This window comes from Python bivittatus, unplaced genomic scaffold (genome assembly GCF_059951505.1).
Source record: "Python bivittatus isolate LINGU-HERP-01145 unplaced genomic scaffold, Pbiv_v1 ctg000400_np1212, whole genome shotgun sequence".
NCBI classification, from domain to species: Eukaryota; Metazoa; Chordata; class Lepidosauria; order Squamata; family Pythonidae; genus Python; species Python bivittatus.
Window position 1 is genome coordinate 50,091 of NW_028277073.1, and position 18,112 is coordinate 68,202.

General features: G+C 41.0%; 1 protein-coding gene across 5 annotated transcripts in view; it reads left to right on the plus strand.

Moving 5' to 3' along the window:
* The first annotated feature begins 13,190 nt into the window (after positions 1 to 13,190).
* NFKB2 (nuclear factor kappa B subunit 2) overlaps positions 13,191 to 18,112 on the plus strand; it is a 52,489-nt gene continuing 47,567 nt past the window's right edge. Inside the window, exons 1-6 of one of the 5 annotated variants that reach the window (XM_088144258.1) lie at positions 13,191 to 13,482; positions 14,145 to 14,208; positions 15,091 to 15,169; positions 15,360 to 15,400; positions 15,519 to 15,617; positions 17,513 to 17,664. In XM_088144258.1, coding sequence (XP_088000384.1) covers positions 14,185 to 14,208; positions 15,091 to 15,169; positions 15,360 to 15,400; positions 15,519 to 15,617; positions 17,513 to 17,664 — 395 coding nt within the window. In that variant the 5' untranslated portion in view covers positions 13,191 to 13,482; positions 14,145 to 14,184. The other 4 variants (XM_088144261.1, XM_088144260.1, XM_088144259.1 and 1 more) reach the window with 4 other exon arrangements.

Consider the following 18,112-nt stretch of genomic DNA (forward strand, 5'->3'; position numbering starts at 1 on the left):
ACACAACAATGTCAAGCTGGAAACCTATTCAACTTGTTCAGAATGGTAAGTTTTTATATGAAAAATCTCTGCATTACGAAATTAATGCTATAGTTCACGTTCCTCTTGTTTCTGCTTCTGCTAATGAATCACATTTGGTGACATGCTGTAATAAAGCGATGTTTCTCAAAATTGTTCTTTGTTTCACTGTTCAGGCAAAGAGAGATTAATGAAACCACAGGGTCTTCATGATTCTCCTTGCCAGGTAGAGCAAGAAACACCAGCTGTTTTTCAATTCTGGTGTTTGACTGACCTGGAAACTTTAGTGTTTTACATTGAATTCTGCATTCACTATAATAGGTGTGACTGGGTATCCTACGGTGAGGCCTGCCTTTGATGTTTAGTCAAATGGGGCAAGTGTCATAGACTGTACGTTTATGACAATTCTGAACTCTCTTTGGATTGCTAAAGGAATGCTGTAGTTCACTTTCCCCTGTTTTGTGCTTGAGTGGTGGAATCCATTTGGTGACATGCTGTAATAAAGCATTTCAAAAATTTGTTCTTTGGACCACAGTCCAGGCAAAGAGAGAATCATGAAACCACATGGTTTTCCTGATTCTCCTTGCTAGGTAGAAGAAGAATCACAAACTGTTTTAGAAATCTAGTGTTTGACTGACGTTGAAACTTTAGTGCTTAAACTTGAATTCTGCATTCCCTATAAGAGGCGTCATTGGGTATGCCAACAATCTTTGATGTTGTGTCAAACTGGGCAATATCATAGACTGCTTTTGTATGACAATTCAGAATTCTCTTTGGATTGCTAAAGTTATGGTGCAGTTTCCTTTCCCTTGATTCCCTTGATGGTATGGACTCTATTTGGTGTTATGCAGTAATAAAGCGATGTTTGTTCAATTTGTTTTATGGTCATTTTTAAGGTAAAGAGAGATTCATGAAACTGTGTGGTATTCTCTACTCTTCTTGTCAGATAGAATAGGAATCACCAGCTGTTTTTCAAATTTGGTGTTTGACCTAGAAACTTAAGTGCTCAAAGTTGAATTCTGCCTTCAGTATAATATGGAATATTGGGGTTGCTAACAGCCCCAATGCAATCTTTGATGTTGCGTCAATGTGGACAAGTTTGATAGCCTACCTTTGGATGACAATTCTGAACCCTTATTGGATGCTAAAGTAACTCTGTAGATGACTTTCTCCTTGTTTGTAATTCTGAGTGGACTCCATGTCTTGAGTTTGCGTAATAAAGTGATGTTTTGTCATATTTGTTCTTTTGATCACTTTTAAGTGAAAAAGAGATTAATGAAAGTAGTTGGTTCAAAGAACGGGAAAGAACTATAGTGTTACTTTAGGAATGCAATGAGAGTTCAGATTTTTTTATGCAAATACAGTGTAAAAGACTTATGTAGTTTGACGGAATATAATTGATTTCCCTCATGTTAGCAATTCCAGTGATCTCTATTATAGTTAATGGAAAATTCAGCTTTAACTGGTAACGTTTCCAGGTCAATCAAATAGCAGATCTGAAAAACAGCTAATGATTCTTGTTCTACCTAGCAGGGAGAATCAGAAAAACCATGTGGTTTCATGAATCTCTCTTTGCCTGAACTGTGATCCAAAGAACAAATTTCAGTAAGATTGCTTTAGTACCATTTTTTACTAAATTGAGTCTATAGCACCAGTGCAATGGCTGGGAAAATGAAATATAGCATTACTTTTGTAAGGTGCAGATCTCTGATATAGAAAACTCTTAAGATTGTGTACAAGATGAATTGGTGTCCAGCTGGATATAATTTGTTCAAAAGAAACAGACCCAACGAAAGAGGAGGGGGAGTTGCATTGTATGTAAAGAATTACTACACCTGCACAGAAATACATGATACCAAGGACGAAAGGCTTCTTGAAAGTATTTGGGTGAATATTAATGGACAAAACTGTAGTAATGGGGGACTTTAACTACCCTGACATCAACTTGGAAAGAAACTCTGTGGCAAGTGAGAGATCAAACAGGTTCCTAATATGCCTAGCTGACAACTTTATCATCCAAAATGTGGAGGAGGGAACTAGAGGGTCAGCTATATTGAACTTGATATTTACTAATAGGGATGAAGTGGTTCAGAGAGTGGAACTTGTAGGAACTTTGGGAGAGAGTGACCATGTCATACTAGGATTCACCACAATGCAGGCAAGGGTAATTGAATGAAGTCAGACTAGCATTCTAGATTTTAAGATTTTAAGATTTTAAGAGAGCTGACTTCAACTAACTAAGAAAAGGAATAGGAAGGATCCCATGGATGGAAATCCTAGAGGGAAAAACAGTCCAGGATGCTTGGGAAACTCTGAAAAACAAGATAATAAAACAAAAACAATACCACAGAGAAAGAAAAACAAGAGACACCTGATGAGACCAGCGTGGTTGCACAAAGAGGTCTCTGGTAAGCTGAGGGACAAAAAGGACAACTATAAAAATGGAAAGAGAGGCTTGTAACTACAGCAGAATACCTGCAAATAGCCCAAATCTGCAAGGACAGAGTCAGGAAGGCTAAGGCTCAGAATGAACTAAGACTTGCAACAAATGCCCAAAATAACAAAACAAGTTTCTTTTGATATGTAAGGAGCAAGATGAAAATCAAGTTTGGTCCACTAGTGGGAGAAGATGGCAAGAAGGTGAGGGCAGCAGGGAGAAGGTGGAACTGCTTAATTCCGTTTTTTGCATTTGTCTTTACGCAAAAGGAAAAAATAGTCCAACCTGTCAAAAGCAGCACCGTGAGAGACAGAAGAGGGATGCAGGTCAAAATAGGTAAGGAATTGGTTAGAGAACACCTAACAAGTCCAGTCTCCTGGAGTGGATGGTTTATACCCCAGGGCCCTGAAGGGGCTGGCAGATGTGATCTCAGAACCATTGAATGAAATCTTTGAGAGCTCGTGGAGCATAGGGGAATTGCCAGAGGACTGGAAAAGAGCAGATGTAATTCCAATCTTTAAAAAGAGGGGGAAAGTGGATCCAGGAAACTACAGACCAATCAGCTTGACAACATCCCATTGACCTGGGAAAATCCTGGAAAAGGTAATCAAGCAGTGAGTTTGTGAGCATCTAGAAATGAACAAGATGATTATTAGAAGCCAGCATGGGTTTGTTAAGAACAGGTCATGCCAGACAAATCTTATTGCCTTCTTTGATAAAGTGACTAAATTAGTGGACCAAGGAAATGCTGTGGATATAGTATACTTAGATTTTAGTAAGGCATTTGATAAACTAGACCACAGCCTACTTCTTGATGAGATAGAACAATGTGAGAAAGATAGTACCACTACCAGATGGATTTGCAATTGGCTGACTCAGCTTGTGGTCCTTAATGGAACTACTGTAGATCTAGGTGGAGGGAAGTATGCAGTGGGGTACATCAAGGTTGTGTCTTGGGCCCAGTGCTCTTCAAGATAAATGACCTGGATTGGGGATTTAAGGGGCACTCATCAAATTTGCAGATCACAAAGGCAGGGGGAATTGCTAACATTTCAGAAGATAGATTCAAGATTCAGAAGGATCTAGACAGACTTGAACATTGGACCCTATCCAATGACATGCAGTTCAGTGGAGAGAAAAGTAAGGTCCTGCACTTAGGCAGGAAAAACCAGATGCACAGGTACAGGATAGGCAGTACCTGGCTCAACAGTAGTCCCTATGAGAGGGATCTAGGTGTGCTGGTGGACCACAAGTATGAGTCAGCAGTGTGCTGCAGCTGTCAAAAAAGCCAATGCAGTCCTGGGTTGTAGCAACAGAGGGATAGTATCAAGATCAAGGGAAGTGACTCTACCGCACTGGTGAGGCCACATTTGGAATACTGCATCCAGTTCTGGTTAGCACAATACAAAAAAGATGCTGAGGCCCTAGAAAGAGTGCAGAGATGATAAGGGGCCTGGAAGCTAAATCTTATAGAGAATGGCTAAAGGAACTAGGTATGCTTAGCTTAATGAAAAGAAGACTGAGGGGAGACATGATAGCAGTCTACCAATACCTGAAGGGCTGCTGCAGGGAAGATGTTGATTTATTCTCCATAGCACCTGAGGATAGGACAAGAAGCCATGGGTGGAAGCTCGTCAGATGGAGATCCAACCTGGAAATATGGAGGAATTTCCTGATAGTGAGAACTATTAAGCAGTGGAACAGCTTGCCTCCCGGAGCTGTGGGTGCTCCATTTGTCCGAGATGGTATGAGGACTTCTGCCTTGGGCAGGGGGTTGGACTAGAAGACCTCCAAGGTCCCTTCCAACCCTATGATTGTATGATTCTAATCTGGTGTGATGAAGCAGTAACTCAATCTGAATTAACAGTTACAATTGCAATATTTCCAATCTGGAGGAACTGTTAGTGTTGCAGAGGGGCTTTCATAACTTCAGCTAGCAATGTGAGGGTCTGCGCATATGAAATAAAACAATTACAGTCTGTGTGGGATGGTCAGCTTACAAAGCCACTTCTGTGTTGGTGCTGGATGTTAATGAAAAAAGCAGCCAGGGTTCCTAGCCTCCTCTAGCCACGCTTTCTTAGCTTAGCTCCTGGCTAAAATACCTAGGAGGTTTTTTGATCACAGAGTGGGATGGTAGAAAACTCTTATCGGCAGTTGCCAATTGCTCTACCTCCAGGAATAGTGTATTGAGGCAGTATTGAAAAATATTAATTGACCCAGTTAGCAAGCCCCAAGGGGTGAATTTAAACTCAAACAGAATTAAACTACCTCTACCTGATCATATGTGTCATGATCTAAGAAAAATAAAAGCATTTCTCCCAGAGATCTGCATGGCTCCCACGCTATTAGCCTTTTGTAAGGCTCTAGACCTGATTGCTTCTGCAGGCATTTGGGCCAGGAGGTTAGGTGAGCTTTGCTATTGATGTGATTTTTCTGAGTGAGATGTGTTTTTTATTTTGGGCATCATAAGTCATTGCTTATAACTGTTGTCAATCCTTGTACATCACCCAGAGTCAATGTTGTGAGATGGTGGAAGGAAGGAAGGAAGGAAGGAAGGAAGGAAGGAAGGAAGGAAGGAAGGAAGGAAGGAAGGAAGGAAGGAAGGAAGGAAGGAAGGAAGGAAGGGGAGGGAGGGAGGGAGGGAGGGAGGGAGGGAGGGAGGGAGGGAGGGAGGAAGGAAGGAAGGAAGGAAGGAAGGAAGGAAGGAAGGAAGGAAGGAAGGAAGGAAGGAAGGAAAGGAGGAAGGGAGGAAGGGAGGAAGGGAGGAAGGGAGATCTGGACAGAAAGAGCTGCTAAAAATCCAAGCCTCCTCATTATAAAACCTAAAGCCTGGCAACAGAGAACATTCCTTCCAAAACTAACTGGCTGCAGGGCCAAGCCATGCCTGCTACTCTGCCTGGCCAGTAGGAAAAGTCACCAAGTTTTCCCAGTGGTCCTAAGTGGGAGGATTCATACAACATCAGGCACTTCTTGGAGAAACCATGGGGATTTTTTCCTTCATCAGATGGTGGATTTTGACCTGGCAACATCATTGTACATGGCCAGAACTACCAGTAAAGAAATTAAATTGGGTAAATGGCTAAGTTAAGCATGTCAGAATAGGGACAAACTGGGTTTTATAAAACTGCTGGGCCTTGGTATGGGTGTGTTGGAGGATGAGAATGGATAGGAACAAGGTCAAACATACACATAAATTAACAAGTGAATATAGTGCTTATATTGCTCTGCAAACCTAGGGTAAAGAGTATTTACAAGAATTTTAGTGAATAAATATTTACGTATCCATCCATCTATCCATCCATCCATCCATCCATCTAGGATGACCAAGCATAAATATGTATACAAATAAATTTAACTATATGGTATACTAACAAAACTTAATTAAATTATTTAAATTTTTATTTTACATTACAAAAGGCAAAGCAAGAAGGAGAACCAGTGCAAAACAATACTTTCCCACTCCGAATTCAAGGAGCCAGTCCAGAAGGATGATTGATGTTATTGAAAGCTACTAAGTTATCAAGAAGAACCTGGATGGGGAGGGCGGAGCTGGCGTCGCAGCGATACGGCGGGCGATCCTGGGCTCCCAGGATTGCAGCCGATATCTCCTCCCCCGGACGGTCCCGATGGACCTAAGCCGTCCCGTAGAGATGGCGATCGCAAAGGGCGCGTCCCGCGGATCTCAGGGACGCCGCAAGTCCCAGATTGATCCCGGGAGAAGCTCTTGAAGCCGGCGGAGGAGAGGCAGCCAAAATGGCTGCGAAAGCCGGGACAGCTCCAAAGGAAGAAGGAAGAGAAGGGTGTCAACTGGGTGAGATGGACTTTTACTATTCAACTATTCTTAGAGAACACCTTAAGTAACTTAAAGAGATTTTTAAAAGTGAAGAAAAGTGGATTAAGCGGCGAGATCGAGCCTTATAAAAAAAGGGGGGGAAAAATTTTTTCTTTTCAACTTTCCCTTCTTAGTGGAATTGGCAAGATGTTTTTCTCTTAAAAAAAATATATTTTTAACTGGATTGGCTTTTTCTTTTTAATACTCAATAACTCTTTATCTTAAGCCTTTTTTTTGACTAAGATTTCTTTATTGTTATAAGAAATTTATACTTTTTGATTTTGAAATGGGGAAAGTGGAGTTAAGAGAAAGTAAATGAAAGAAAGTTGCACTGCCATCTAGAGGCTCGACATAGTGCTTTTTTTCTTCTATTGTGACGCATGCTCAAGGACCCTGTGCTTTCTAAAAAGATAGTGGGATGTGCATGTTTATACAGGTGCCATCCGTAACTATAAACAAGAAAGTGGAGTTGAAAGCGATTTTGAAAATATCAAGATGGAAAGTTTGAGCTAGTCACAAGAGCCCTGATTAGTGGCAGTAGCTCTTCTTTCTGCTAGAAGCTCTGCTTTGCTCTCCATTCCCCCCTCAGTTGGATTTTTTTAAAGAGACTTAGTCTTTTCCCTCCTCTTCTTTTTTTTTTTCTCCTCTTGCTTTTTTTTTTTTTTCTTATTTTTGGCAAGAACAAAGATAAAGAATCCTTTGACTCAATGAAGGTTTATCAATATAATAAACTATACGAGAAACACAATGCAGAAAAAGATCTTTAAACTATTGAGGATGACTATAAAAAACTGGAAGAAGAGCTGCAGAAATTCCCGCAAAAAAAAGAAAAAAGAAAAAAAGATATTAAAGCTAAAATGGACTTAATTAAACATAAAACAGGATCAATGGAAAAGGAAGAAATAGCACAAGAAATCAGAAACATTAAACAGAATTATTGTGAGGCTTATAAACTGAGAATTAAAAGGGTTAATCAACTGATAAATGAAGAGGGACAGACTTGTTCTTGGCACTGAGGGTGAGAAAAAGATTATACAAGATTATAATGGAAAATCGTACTAAGAGAATGCACAAAAAGAAGAAGTAAAACAATATTGAAAGAAACTACTTCAGATGTTTAAAGAAAAAACGAGGGGAATACAACAATGATGGAACTGACAGAAGCTTCAAAAAGCAGAATGTTTGAAAGGACATTTATTATTGCTTTCTCTTATCCAATAATATAGAAAAAGGAATAAACAGCTAGATATTTTGGGATATTGAATGAAAAGGGTGAACTCAAAATTATGCAAGCGCTGGAATAAAGTATAAATCTGAGATATATAGTTAAAAATTGTATTTGATTGTAAATGTTTTAAGAGATTAGACTAAAATTTATACATGGTTGAATATAGTAACATATAGATTTTAAACTAGAGATATTTTTGTTGAAACATGTAGTGAAGAATCTGGTTAGAACTGTAACCCGGTTAGAACTGTAACTGATATTGTAACTGATACTGGTTAGAACTGTAACTTTTAAGAATTGGAAAAATCAAAAAGTACTTATGCAGGAGGAAGTTATTGAAAATTATGGAATGTGCAGAGATGAGTTAAATTGAGATTTGAAATTAGAGTAAGAAGATAAGTAACTTGTTTTTATTAATGATTGGATGAGAAAATATAGTAATGTAATGGATTAGGAAATTTTATAATAGAAATTTGATATTAATTATATATATATACACATATAATCGATAGATGAAAATGTATTACTAATCCTATTGAAAGTCAAAATTTCTTGTAATAAATGATTCTATAGATTAGCTATGAATGATTAATAATTGATAATTGATAAGTATACAAGTATATTTTGAATAGATGATATGAGAATTTAAGATTATGAAAGGGGTACCAACGAGTTGGTAACTGGTTGACACACGGTATAAAATGGAAGATGCTTTTTTTTATGCCTTTCTATGGTTTTGTTTGTTCATGTATGTTTTGTGTTTGTTGTAAAAATAAAAAAATATTAAAAAAAAAAAAAGAAGAAGAACCTGGATGGACATACCATCCCAATCTTGCTCCTGCCAGAGGTCACAAGTGCGATCAGTGCTGTTTTGGTCCTGTACCCAGGTCTGAAACCCAACTGATAAGGGTCCAGATAATCCATTTTCTCCAGGATTTTTCTGAAGTTGCCACACAAACATCTTCTCAAAACTTCCCCTATAAAAGAAAGATTGGAAATGGGACAAAAGTTATCCAAGATGATTGGATCCAGTGATGGCTTCCTGAGGAGGGAGTTAATCACTGCCTCTTTACGCAGAAGCAGGATCATCCGTTCTCTCAAGGATGAATTCACCAAGATCCAGCTGTATGTCATCTGCTGGGAATCCCTATCTAACATGGGCCCAGCATACAGGTGGCTGAGCTAACAGTTCCAAGCACCCTGTCTGCTTAATTGGGCCCAACAAGATCAAACTCATCCTAGATAACCAGACCAGATTGAGCCTCCATCACTTTCACAGGCCTCTGTGGCTTGAGTCCAACTTGGAGTGAATTCAAGTGACTATCTGACAGATGCCTAGAATATTCTTCAGAGTGACCCTGAAGAAAGAGGAGGAGGAGCTGGAATACTCCAAACAGGGCTGCTGGGTGGCTATCTGCTGATGCAATAAGACACAAAAATACGAATGTTTTGCTGCTTTTACCATCAGGAGGTAGGCCTTGACAGCAGTTCTAACTCATGCTTGGTTAGATTCTTTCCTTGTCATTCTCCAGGGACACTCTAGATATCTCTTCTCATGATTCATCTTCCCCAGCTCCTTGGTAAACCAAGAGGAGCCATGGGATCCATGAGAGGAGAGAGGCCACGTAGCCATGATCCAATTTAGAGTCTCAGTCGCCCTCTCATTCCAAGCAGTGAATCAGGCTTCAGTTGGACTGTGAACCAGACTTTCAGGAGCAACCCCAACCTCCCTCTGAAACCCAGTGGGGTCCATTAGTTGCCTAGGGTGGACCAGTTAAATAGCATGGCTGGGCAGTGGTGCTCTCTGCTGCAGAGAACTGCCCATACAGGATGCTGCCAATACGTGCTATTGGAAACATTCTCAAGGATATTTCTACCCAGTGTGGTAATATTCCATAGACCACTACAGGCTGCATCATTATGTTTCTGTTTTCAGATCTCATGTCATTGGACAGAGGTGTAAAATAGGGCTCTCTACTCACCCCAAATATACATTTTATGTTATAGTGGCTATGAAGTCACTATGAGTTTTCTTCCCCTCCCTCGGTGGATGTAAAATCTCAATCCTAATGTATGCTAATGACTTGGCTCTTATTTCCTGCACTGAGATTGGCCTTAGAAGATTGCTGACCAGATTGCCCAACTATTGTGAAAGGGGAAGATTGAAGATAAACCAGACAGAGGTAGTGGTCACAGCAGAAACAGTATCAAACACAGGTGGTCAGTTAATGGCAACTAACAGGAATATATTGTGCTGAGGTGGTAGCTCAGTTGTTATATGAGACTGAGATCTGAGGATAGGAGGAAAAAGCCACTGCCCAGTTAGGAAGTAGCTCAAAACAGTTTCCTAAGGAAAATTCTGAGCTTCTCTCAGGGCACTCTTGCTGCCTATCTTAGGAGTAGGGTTTATCTCCCTTAGAATGTATCTTGCACTGCTAAGGTACTTGAAGCAACTGGAAAGCCTCCAAGATCCCTACTTAGTTAAACTTTGTTTCTTGTATTATATAGGTGGAAACCAATGGATCCTATCTCCTGTCTGTAATTGTTTTCCTTGCCCCCTTTAGGGGAATTTAGTTCTTGGAATAGTGAAAACTTCAGAGTTAACCTTTTCAGACAAGATGCCTGTAGAGATGCTATTGCAGTACAGCCTTCAAACTTTTCATCTTGGTACTACCATTATAAGAAACATGAAAGCCTCTCCTAAGATCTGATTGACATTACTAATGCCTCATTGAGGAAGATATCTCCACTTTCAGACCACTGCATATCATGAAGTGAGATTTTGTTAATGTCCAGTACAACAGTATCTCTACCTTTGGGGTATTAATCCTCTCCTGCCCTATCTACAATGAAATGGGGGGGGGGGGGGAATATTGATGATAAACTTAAGGGCTAAGATGCTGAATGACTGAACTACTTCCATGCAGATGTGATTCCAACTGTTAGTAGTCAGGTTTCCTTTGCCATGTTTTTTTTTTAAACTTAGAAATTTTTAAGCTCTCAATTTTAGTATTGGTTTCATCTTAATTCTCTTTCATGAGTTTTCTTTGTTGCTGTAATTTCTTTCCTATCTTTTTATTATTACTTTTTAAAAAATCCTACATACTATTGTTACGTGTGGTCATTGTAAGGTTTACCCTGTTCAGCTCCAAAGAAACTCTCGTGACACACAAGTTCAGCAAAGAAGTTTACTAGAGTGTAACGTAGGTAGGTACAGACAAAGCCAGGGTTGTTGTGGCATAACTTACATGATGTTTTATAGTTTCCCCGTTCCTGTGCTTTACCCCGTTGCTTAGTTACCGATTACCCGCAGTAATCCCCTCTCGCCCAAATGGCAGATTCAGTCTGGTTCTTTTGTCTTCTTGATTGCCATCTATTGGTTGCATGGTTGTTGCCTTTGTTGGGTTTTCCTGTTGCGCATAAAGCCGGGAGTTCTCAATCGCGGGGAGTTCTCAATCGCGCGCTGATTGCTGCGCTTCCCTTTGTCTGCAGCGCTCGAGGGAAGCCGGAGATGATACAGCATATCCGCTCCGCTGGAGTTAACTGCCGCCACCTGTCAGCAATCAGTTCACGGTTTGTTAACTTCCCCTTTTTCGCTGCTAGTGCCTGGGGCAGTGAAATTGACTAGGCGAAGCTGAGCAGTGGCATTCGCCTTGCCTTGCCATGCTGGCTGAATCTGACAGTCACAACAATAAACATATTGACAATTCTTACCTCTGCTTCCCGTGTACAGGTTTTACTTCAGTCTTGGCCTTCTGAGCAGAACCTTGTTCCTCCCACTGTAGTGGAACCCACCATGGAACTCTGTAGTTCCTGTAGTTCCTCCAGGGTGCTAGTCCAGGGTTGAACTCCACTTCTTGAGGACTCAACCATGAGGTTCCTTGAGAACAAGCACCAAATACTTTTCCTTCTTATGGTCACATAGACAGCTTAGTTTTCTACATTTAGTCTATTTGAGGAAAGTTTCTCTTTCATTGTGCTATTCTTTGCTAACTCATCCTTTCTCATTGTTTCCTGTGGATTTTTTATTTTACCAGGGTACATAATGCTCCATGGAACAACCAAAGTGCTCTATGCATATAGGTGCTGCACCCAAGTACTTGTTCCTGGTCTCTGGCAGAGCAGCAACACCTGCCTCGCACCACTCCACAGAAGCCAGAAGCAAAGGAGCTGGTGGAGGAGGAGACCCCAGGTATGTGCTTATATGTTGTGACATGCTGGTTGAGGTCACATGCCTACAGTACCACTACACCAATGTGCTGCAGTGTAACAGCACTGTGCTTCATGTGTTCAGTGAAGGCAAGTTTGCAAAAAACAATTCCAGGGTGAAACTTGACAGTTTAACCAGTCTAGTCCCTTCAGAAGCCATGCCAGTGACTGGAAGAAAAGTAGTATTCCTTGCACTGCACACAGTAGGCAACTGGACAGCACTATTTGAGCCAGCATGTCAGAAAACTCTACTTTGATGTGTAACAGGAAACTATAGGCTGAGGCAGTGGTGGTGGTTCACAAGGATGCCATGCTTTCCCGCCCTGTAGAAATGATCAACAGCCCATATCTGTAGTGGAGCAAACAGGATGAGGATCCATCCTGAATAACCATCTACTTGACAGCCCATCTTTTCCTAGGAACGGATTTAACAGGGAGACAATTGAACTTGTGCATAGATTCCAGAACTGTTTTTTTTTTTTTTCAAAGTGCAGGAATAGCATATGTGGATGTAGGCAACTCTGAACATGTTTTTTTTCTCACTTGGACCAGAATCCATTTCTCCCTTCCCCTGCCAGTCATTCTTTTATTTTTTTTTAAATAACTTTATTAGAATTTTAAAACAAAGGATAAAAAATAACAAGAACTAATATTTAGAATGAAAAAAGAAGAAAAAGGAAACCAATAAGAAAAATAATAAAGACAAAAGTGCAGAAATCAAAGAGAAGAAAAAAAAATAAAGAAGAGACTTCCGATTTTTTTACAGCAGTTATAAGTATAAATGTAAATTGACCTCTTACTCTCTGATTACATTGTTTACATTTTTTCTGTAATCTATTTTTTTCTAATCATCAAAACCATATATCATAATTTCATTTTTTTCTGTTTCCCAAAAAAGCCAACAAGGGGTTTCCAATCAGCGTTACTTAGACAATGTCCTGTCTCTAATTAAAGCTGTCAATTTGGCCATCTCAGCAAGTTCCATCATCTTCACCATCCATTCCTCCACTGTGGGTAAAGTCGAATCTTTCCACCTTTGTGCATATAGTAGTCTTGCTGCAGTTATTGTATACAAAAACAAAGTTCCATGGTTTTTTTCCAACTGTTTATCCATCAGTCCCAAAACAAAAGTCTCTGGTTTCAATTGTACATTAATCTTTAAAAGCTTCTGTATTTGAAAATGTACATTTGAATATGTAATTCTGTCTAAACTTTTCTGGCTTTTTTACACGTCCACCAAGCATTATAAAATGTTCCTTCTTGTTGATTACACTTCCAGCATAAATTTGAAGAACCTTTATAACATTCTAGACAATTTCTCCGGTGACATGTACCAACGTAACATTTTATAAAAATTCTCTTTAAGACTTATAATTTAAACCAGTCTTTCTTCTTTTAAGCCGCTCTTGTTCTGGTCTTGGATTGGAGGTAAAAAAGGCAACGGAGGGGTCTCTTCGCTGGACAGGGGAGGGGGGCAAGCACGGCGTCCCTGCCACTTCCTCCGATTTCTCCCGGTGCCAGCCCCACTTCAGGAGGCGAGGCCCACGGGAGGGCTCTTCAGGGTCGCCGCTCAAGTCCTTCTCGGAAACCTGCGGGGCTCTCGGCGAGGGTCGCCATCCGCCGCCTCCTCCCGCCGGAGTCCTGCCCTCCAGAGATCAGCTGACAGCGGTAAACCCCTCCAGAAGGGACGGGCGGAGCTTAGCGAGGCCGGAGAAGTCCGGCCTCGGCGCGGCAGAGCTGCTTGGGATCCGACGGGTGGTGAGTGGCGGCAGCGGCGGCCGGGCCTTCTTCCGTCCTGCCGTTTTCTCCCGGCCTTTGGCACCGTGTTTGGGTTTCTCCGCAGAGACGCCCTCCCCGTGCTTCCATTTCCCCGGGGGAAGCGGATCATCTCCTCCTCCTCCTCCCCCCTCGCCGTCCCTCCCACTCAGCGGCCCTCCTGAAATCCCCGAACGTAGTAACTAAGCACGTGCGGATCTGACGCCGGTCACAGTCTCAGCGTGGCGGGGCACGGTGGGTTTCCGCCCACGCCAGGATCAGCAGGCGGAGCAAACTCGGCCTCGCTTGCCGGAGAAAAGAGGCGGCCTTCGGGTCCCCCGCGCTCCCAGGAGGACTCGCCGTGCTTCTCCCTTCCCCGACGGCGCCCCTCGGGCAGCGCTTTCCTTTGCCCGCCCCACAAGGGAGCCTGGAGGTGAAGAGGGTGGCGGGAAGGCGGAACAAGCTGCGCTGCCGCGGCCGAGAAGCCGCGAGGGAAGCGAGCAGAGCCTGCCTTCTTTCCTTCTCTCCCTCCTCCCTCTCTTGGGCTTCGCCGGGCTTCTAGGGACTTTCCAGCCGTGTTATCTTGCCCGCCCCGTTTCCGCCTGCGCTTCATTTGGCGGCGGCGGCGGCGGCGGCAGCGCTTGTCTCTTCTGTTTCTTCCGCAGGGCCGGATTGCCAGTTCCGTGATTATCAGCTGGATCCTCCATGGATGGCGAAGGCTACCCCGCGGTGAGTCTTAACAGTCCCCCGTTGCCTGGAAGGTCTCCCCCCTCCCCCCAGTTTATTTTGAACTGGGATCTGGTTGAAACCCGGGCCTCCTCCTGGGCAAGGTTCAAGCCTAGTCTCTAGTCCCAAGTTTGCAAAGCTGCATTCTCTTTTTGGATAATGTACTTTGGAAGGCTTAAAACAAAAAAACAAAAGTTGTCCTCTCTGCGTTTGTTATTTGTTGGGCCCAAGACAAGCAAATAGACATTCCACAGCAATCCTTTCAGAAGAAACTGCTAGGTGACTATGTGCCACCAAAAAAAAAAAAAAAAAGGGCAGGGTTTGTGTTCTTTAAGTAATACAACCTTCTACCAACATAAAAAATGCCTGATTTTATACGTGAAATGAGGTGAGGCTTAAGCAATGATGGATCAGTTAGTCTTGTATAGGAGCAAATACCTGTTTCTTTTCTTTACTCCAGACAATTTATTCTACTCAGTGGAGATACCATTCTCATATTTGCCTCCTTCCAGATGAGAAGTATGTCCTGAGAAGCTTATCTAAGGGTCTTATTTAGGTATTTATTGGATTTTGGGGTTGCCCAACTCCAAAGAGTGTAGGCAGTGTACAATATTTAAAGTTTAAGTGAATTGTAGGCTTTCTTCACCAGTGTAGGGTGTTAGATGGGAGTGTTCTTTGCCTCAGATGCTCAGGAAACACTTGCCTAGATAAGTTGCTTGTTGTTCTCAATGTTTTCATTTAATTGTCATTAGTAGTAAAGACTTAATGTAGACTTCATTCCTATTGACTATCTACCCTATCTAGAATCTTTATAATGCTGCGCTAATGCTTTCAGTCATCTGGGACTTAAGGCTTCCTTTCTTCTTGATCCTTTTTTGTATGCAGTGCTTAGATGGGATAGACTATGACGATTTTCAGTTTGGTGCTCATTTGATTGAGCAGAAAGAGCTGCTTATGGAGACAGGTAAGGAACTTTTTGTAAGTTATGTCTCCTCAGGGATGTAGAACTATAGACAACTGAGGGGAGGAGCCAATTTTCTGTTGTTTTCATGTGTTTTGTTCATAATTTCCACTTAAACTGTATTACGTGTGCTTATATGTTTATTTAATATTGGGATACTCTGTATATCTTCTTGTTTGTTTGTTTTTACCAGTTGAAGGCCCATTTCTCACTATAATTGAACAGCCAAAGCAGGTAAGGATTTTCTAAGGATGCTGGATTCCCCAACTATATCCTGTCATAGGCAAAGTTTTTCCTAGTAGTTTAGTTTTCTCTGATGGAATGGCTTTGCTTTAATTACCATTTTTGGCAGCGAGGTTTCCGGTTCCGTTATGGCTGTGAAGGGCCCTCACATGGTGGGCTGCCTGGAGCATCTAGTGAAAAGGGGCACAAGACTTATCCCACTGTTAAGGTAAGCATCACGTTCATTTATTTATCACATTGTATGAAGAAACCTTAAAAAATGAGTCTGTAATCTGCATTGCTTTTTCTGTCTTTAAAAATCTTAAATTTACTTTATTTTCTTTTAAGAGCCAGTTTGGTTTAGTGGTTAAGGCATCAGGCTAGAAACCAGGAGATGGTGAGTTCTAGTCCCACCTTAGGCATGAAAGCCAGCTGGGTGACTTTGGGCCAGTCTCTCTCTCTCAGCCCAACTCACCTCACAGGGTTGTTGTTGTGAGGAAAATAGGAGGAAGAAGGAGTATTAGGTATGTTCGTGTGCTGCCTTGAGTTATTTATAAAAATAATAAAGGCGGGATAAAAAAAAACAAAAAATATAATTTTGTTATTAGTCATATTATTTGGTACAAATATTGTTTGGTCTTTCTGATTAATTTTTGTTGCCTGTTTCCAACACCTTAAGTTTTCATAATGTAATGCCTGGTTGTTATAGATAGCTGCCTGAAGTAAATGTTTCTGTTCTTGCAATGTTACTGCCTTCTCTTTGGTAGAATGAGTGAAGGGGCTTAAATCTTTCTATTCCCCCAGACTTTTGATTCCAGAGCAACTGAACATTTGTTTGGAGGAATAGAAAATTTTGATTTGGCTACAATTAATTCTGGGCTAGGCTGGGCATAATACTATGGACAGAGGGAGCCCAGGAATAAAAAGGAAGAGTGGAAGTTGGTGAAAGGTTAATTAGAGAATAATATTTGTGGAAGAGAGTGGAAAATAGTAGGAACTTGAGCAAAAGAGGCTAACTGAACAACTCTAATATGCATCTTGAGTGCATACTTTCACATCTTGGTGTGACTTGAAACCCTTATATCATGGTATATTTTATGCTTACTTATAGAAGGCATTTAGAAATCCCCTTTGGAACCTGTACCTTGCATTCAGAATTCTAAGTGAATTTAAAAATGTTGAATCAATTAATCTTGGACCTTTTGGTGTGGGATCTAAATAATAATTTTAAGTTAGAATAATTTTTAAATTCAAATTATAATACATTTTTTTAAAAAAATTGTATTCCGGTCTGGGTTATTTGGGTCAGAAAATGCCTCAAAACTATCTGTGTAGAGTGAAACAGGAACTGTGTTTAAAAGAAGCTTAAAAATTCTGGTTAAAACATAATTGTATGTTAGGTTAAGCTAAAAGCAAGAAACGTGCATTTTGGTTTAGTGCAATGTATGGATTTAAACAGAGTGAACAAGTCACATGATTCTGTATATAACCCATTTTATTTTCACTTAATGCAAGCAGATAAACAAGCCAAATAAACCAGGATGTTTATTGCACCCAAACAAGCCAATATTTATCAGTCAAAATAGCTGTGTTTAAAACTAGCTTTGATGTTTTGAGGCACACTAAATCCGACTTTGGGAATTGATGTTGTGCTGTTTTTATCTTGTTGTTTACCTCTTTGCACAAAGGCAGAATCATGAGTATGCTGCTTGTTCATATTATGGCTTAATAAGCCAAGATTCATGGCTGTTTGCTATACAGTATGCAAAGATGATCAGTGGTATCATATGGTCTTAATTGTTATTAGTGGCTATAGATAAGCTTTATAAACCATGTTCCAAAACTGGCTTTTGTTTCCAACCATTTTTAAGACTATTGTAGTCTATTTCTGTTAATGAAACTTAGCAAGTTACATTTAATCAGAAACAGAAGAGAAGGCTTCCAGGCTCCTTAAGCAGTGCCAGAAGAAAGCATATATAATGAGTACAAATTAACCCAGTAAAGCTTACATAGGGGAATATTTCTTTTTAAAACTCCATGACCATTTGAAGAATGGATGTTTCATAGAAAGATGGTCTTTATGGAAGGACCCCTTGATGTCATTTTGTATACTTTTATTGGCAGATCTCTAATTACATTGGACTGGCTAGGATAGAAGTAGATTTGGTGACTCACACCGATCCTCCACAAGTGCATGCACACAGTCTTGTCGGAAAGCAGTGTAACGAAGCTGGCAACTGCATTGTGATGGTGGGCCCAAAGGACATGACTGCACAGTATGTATGATTTATGTGATGGAGGAATGAACGTGGGGTTCAGAAGGCAAGACCTGTTTCATTATAGTATGTTTCTTTCTCTTAGTTAAATTGAGCAAATGGATTGCAGTACCTTCTTATCTAATGAAACCTCAAGCTTCCTGCCATTTGTCCTGGCAGGGAAAATTCAGCACAAATGAATAATTCCAGGTGCTACCTGGTGTTTTCCTTGTTTGAGAAGGTGTGCACAAACAGTGTGCAAGTTTGTTCTATATATTGAAACACATGTTTTTGGGGGCAAGCTTTAATAATTAGGTGTTCTCTCTTTTAAGCCTCACTCGTAGCCTCCAGGTTGAGTAGGTAGTGGGCTAGATACCACAGTTTACAGATAGTCCTCGTTTAGCGACTACCTTGTGTAGCGACTATTCATAGTTACAAAGGTGGTGAAAAAATAACTTTACGACCAGTC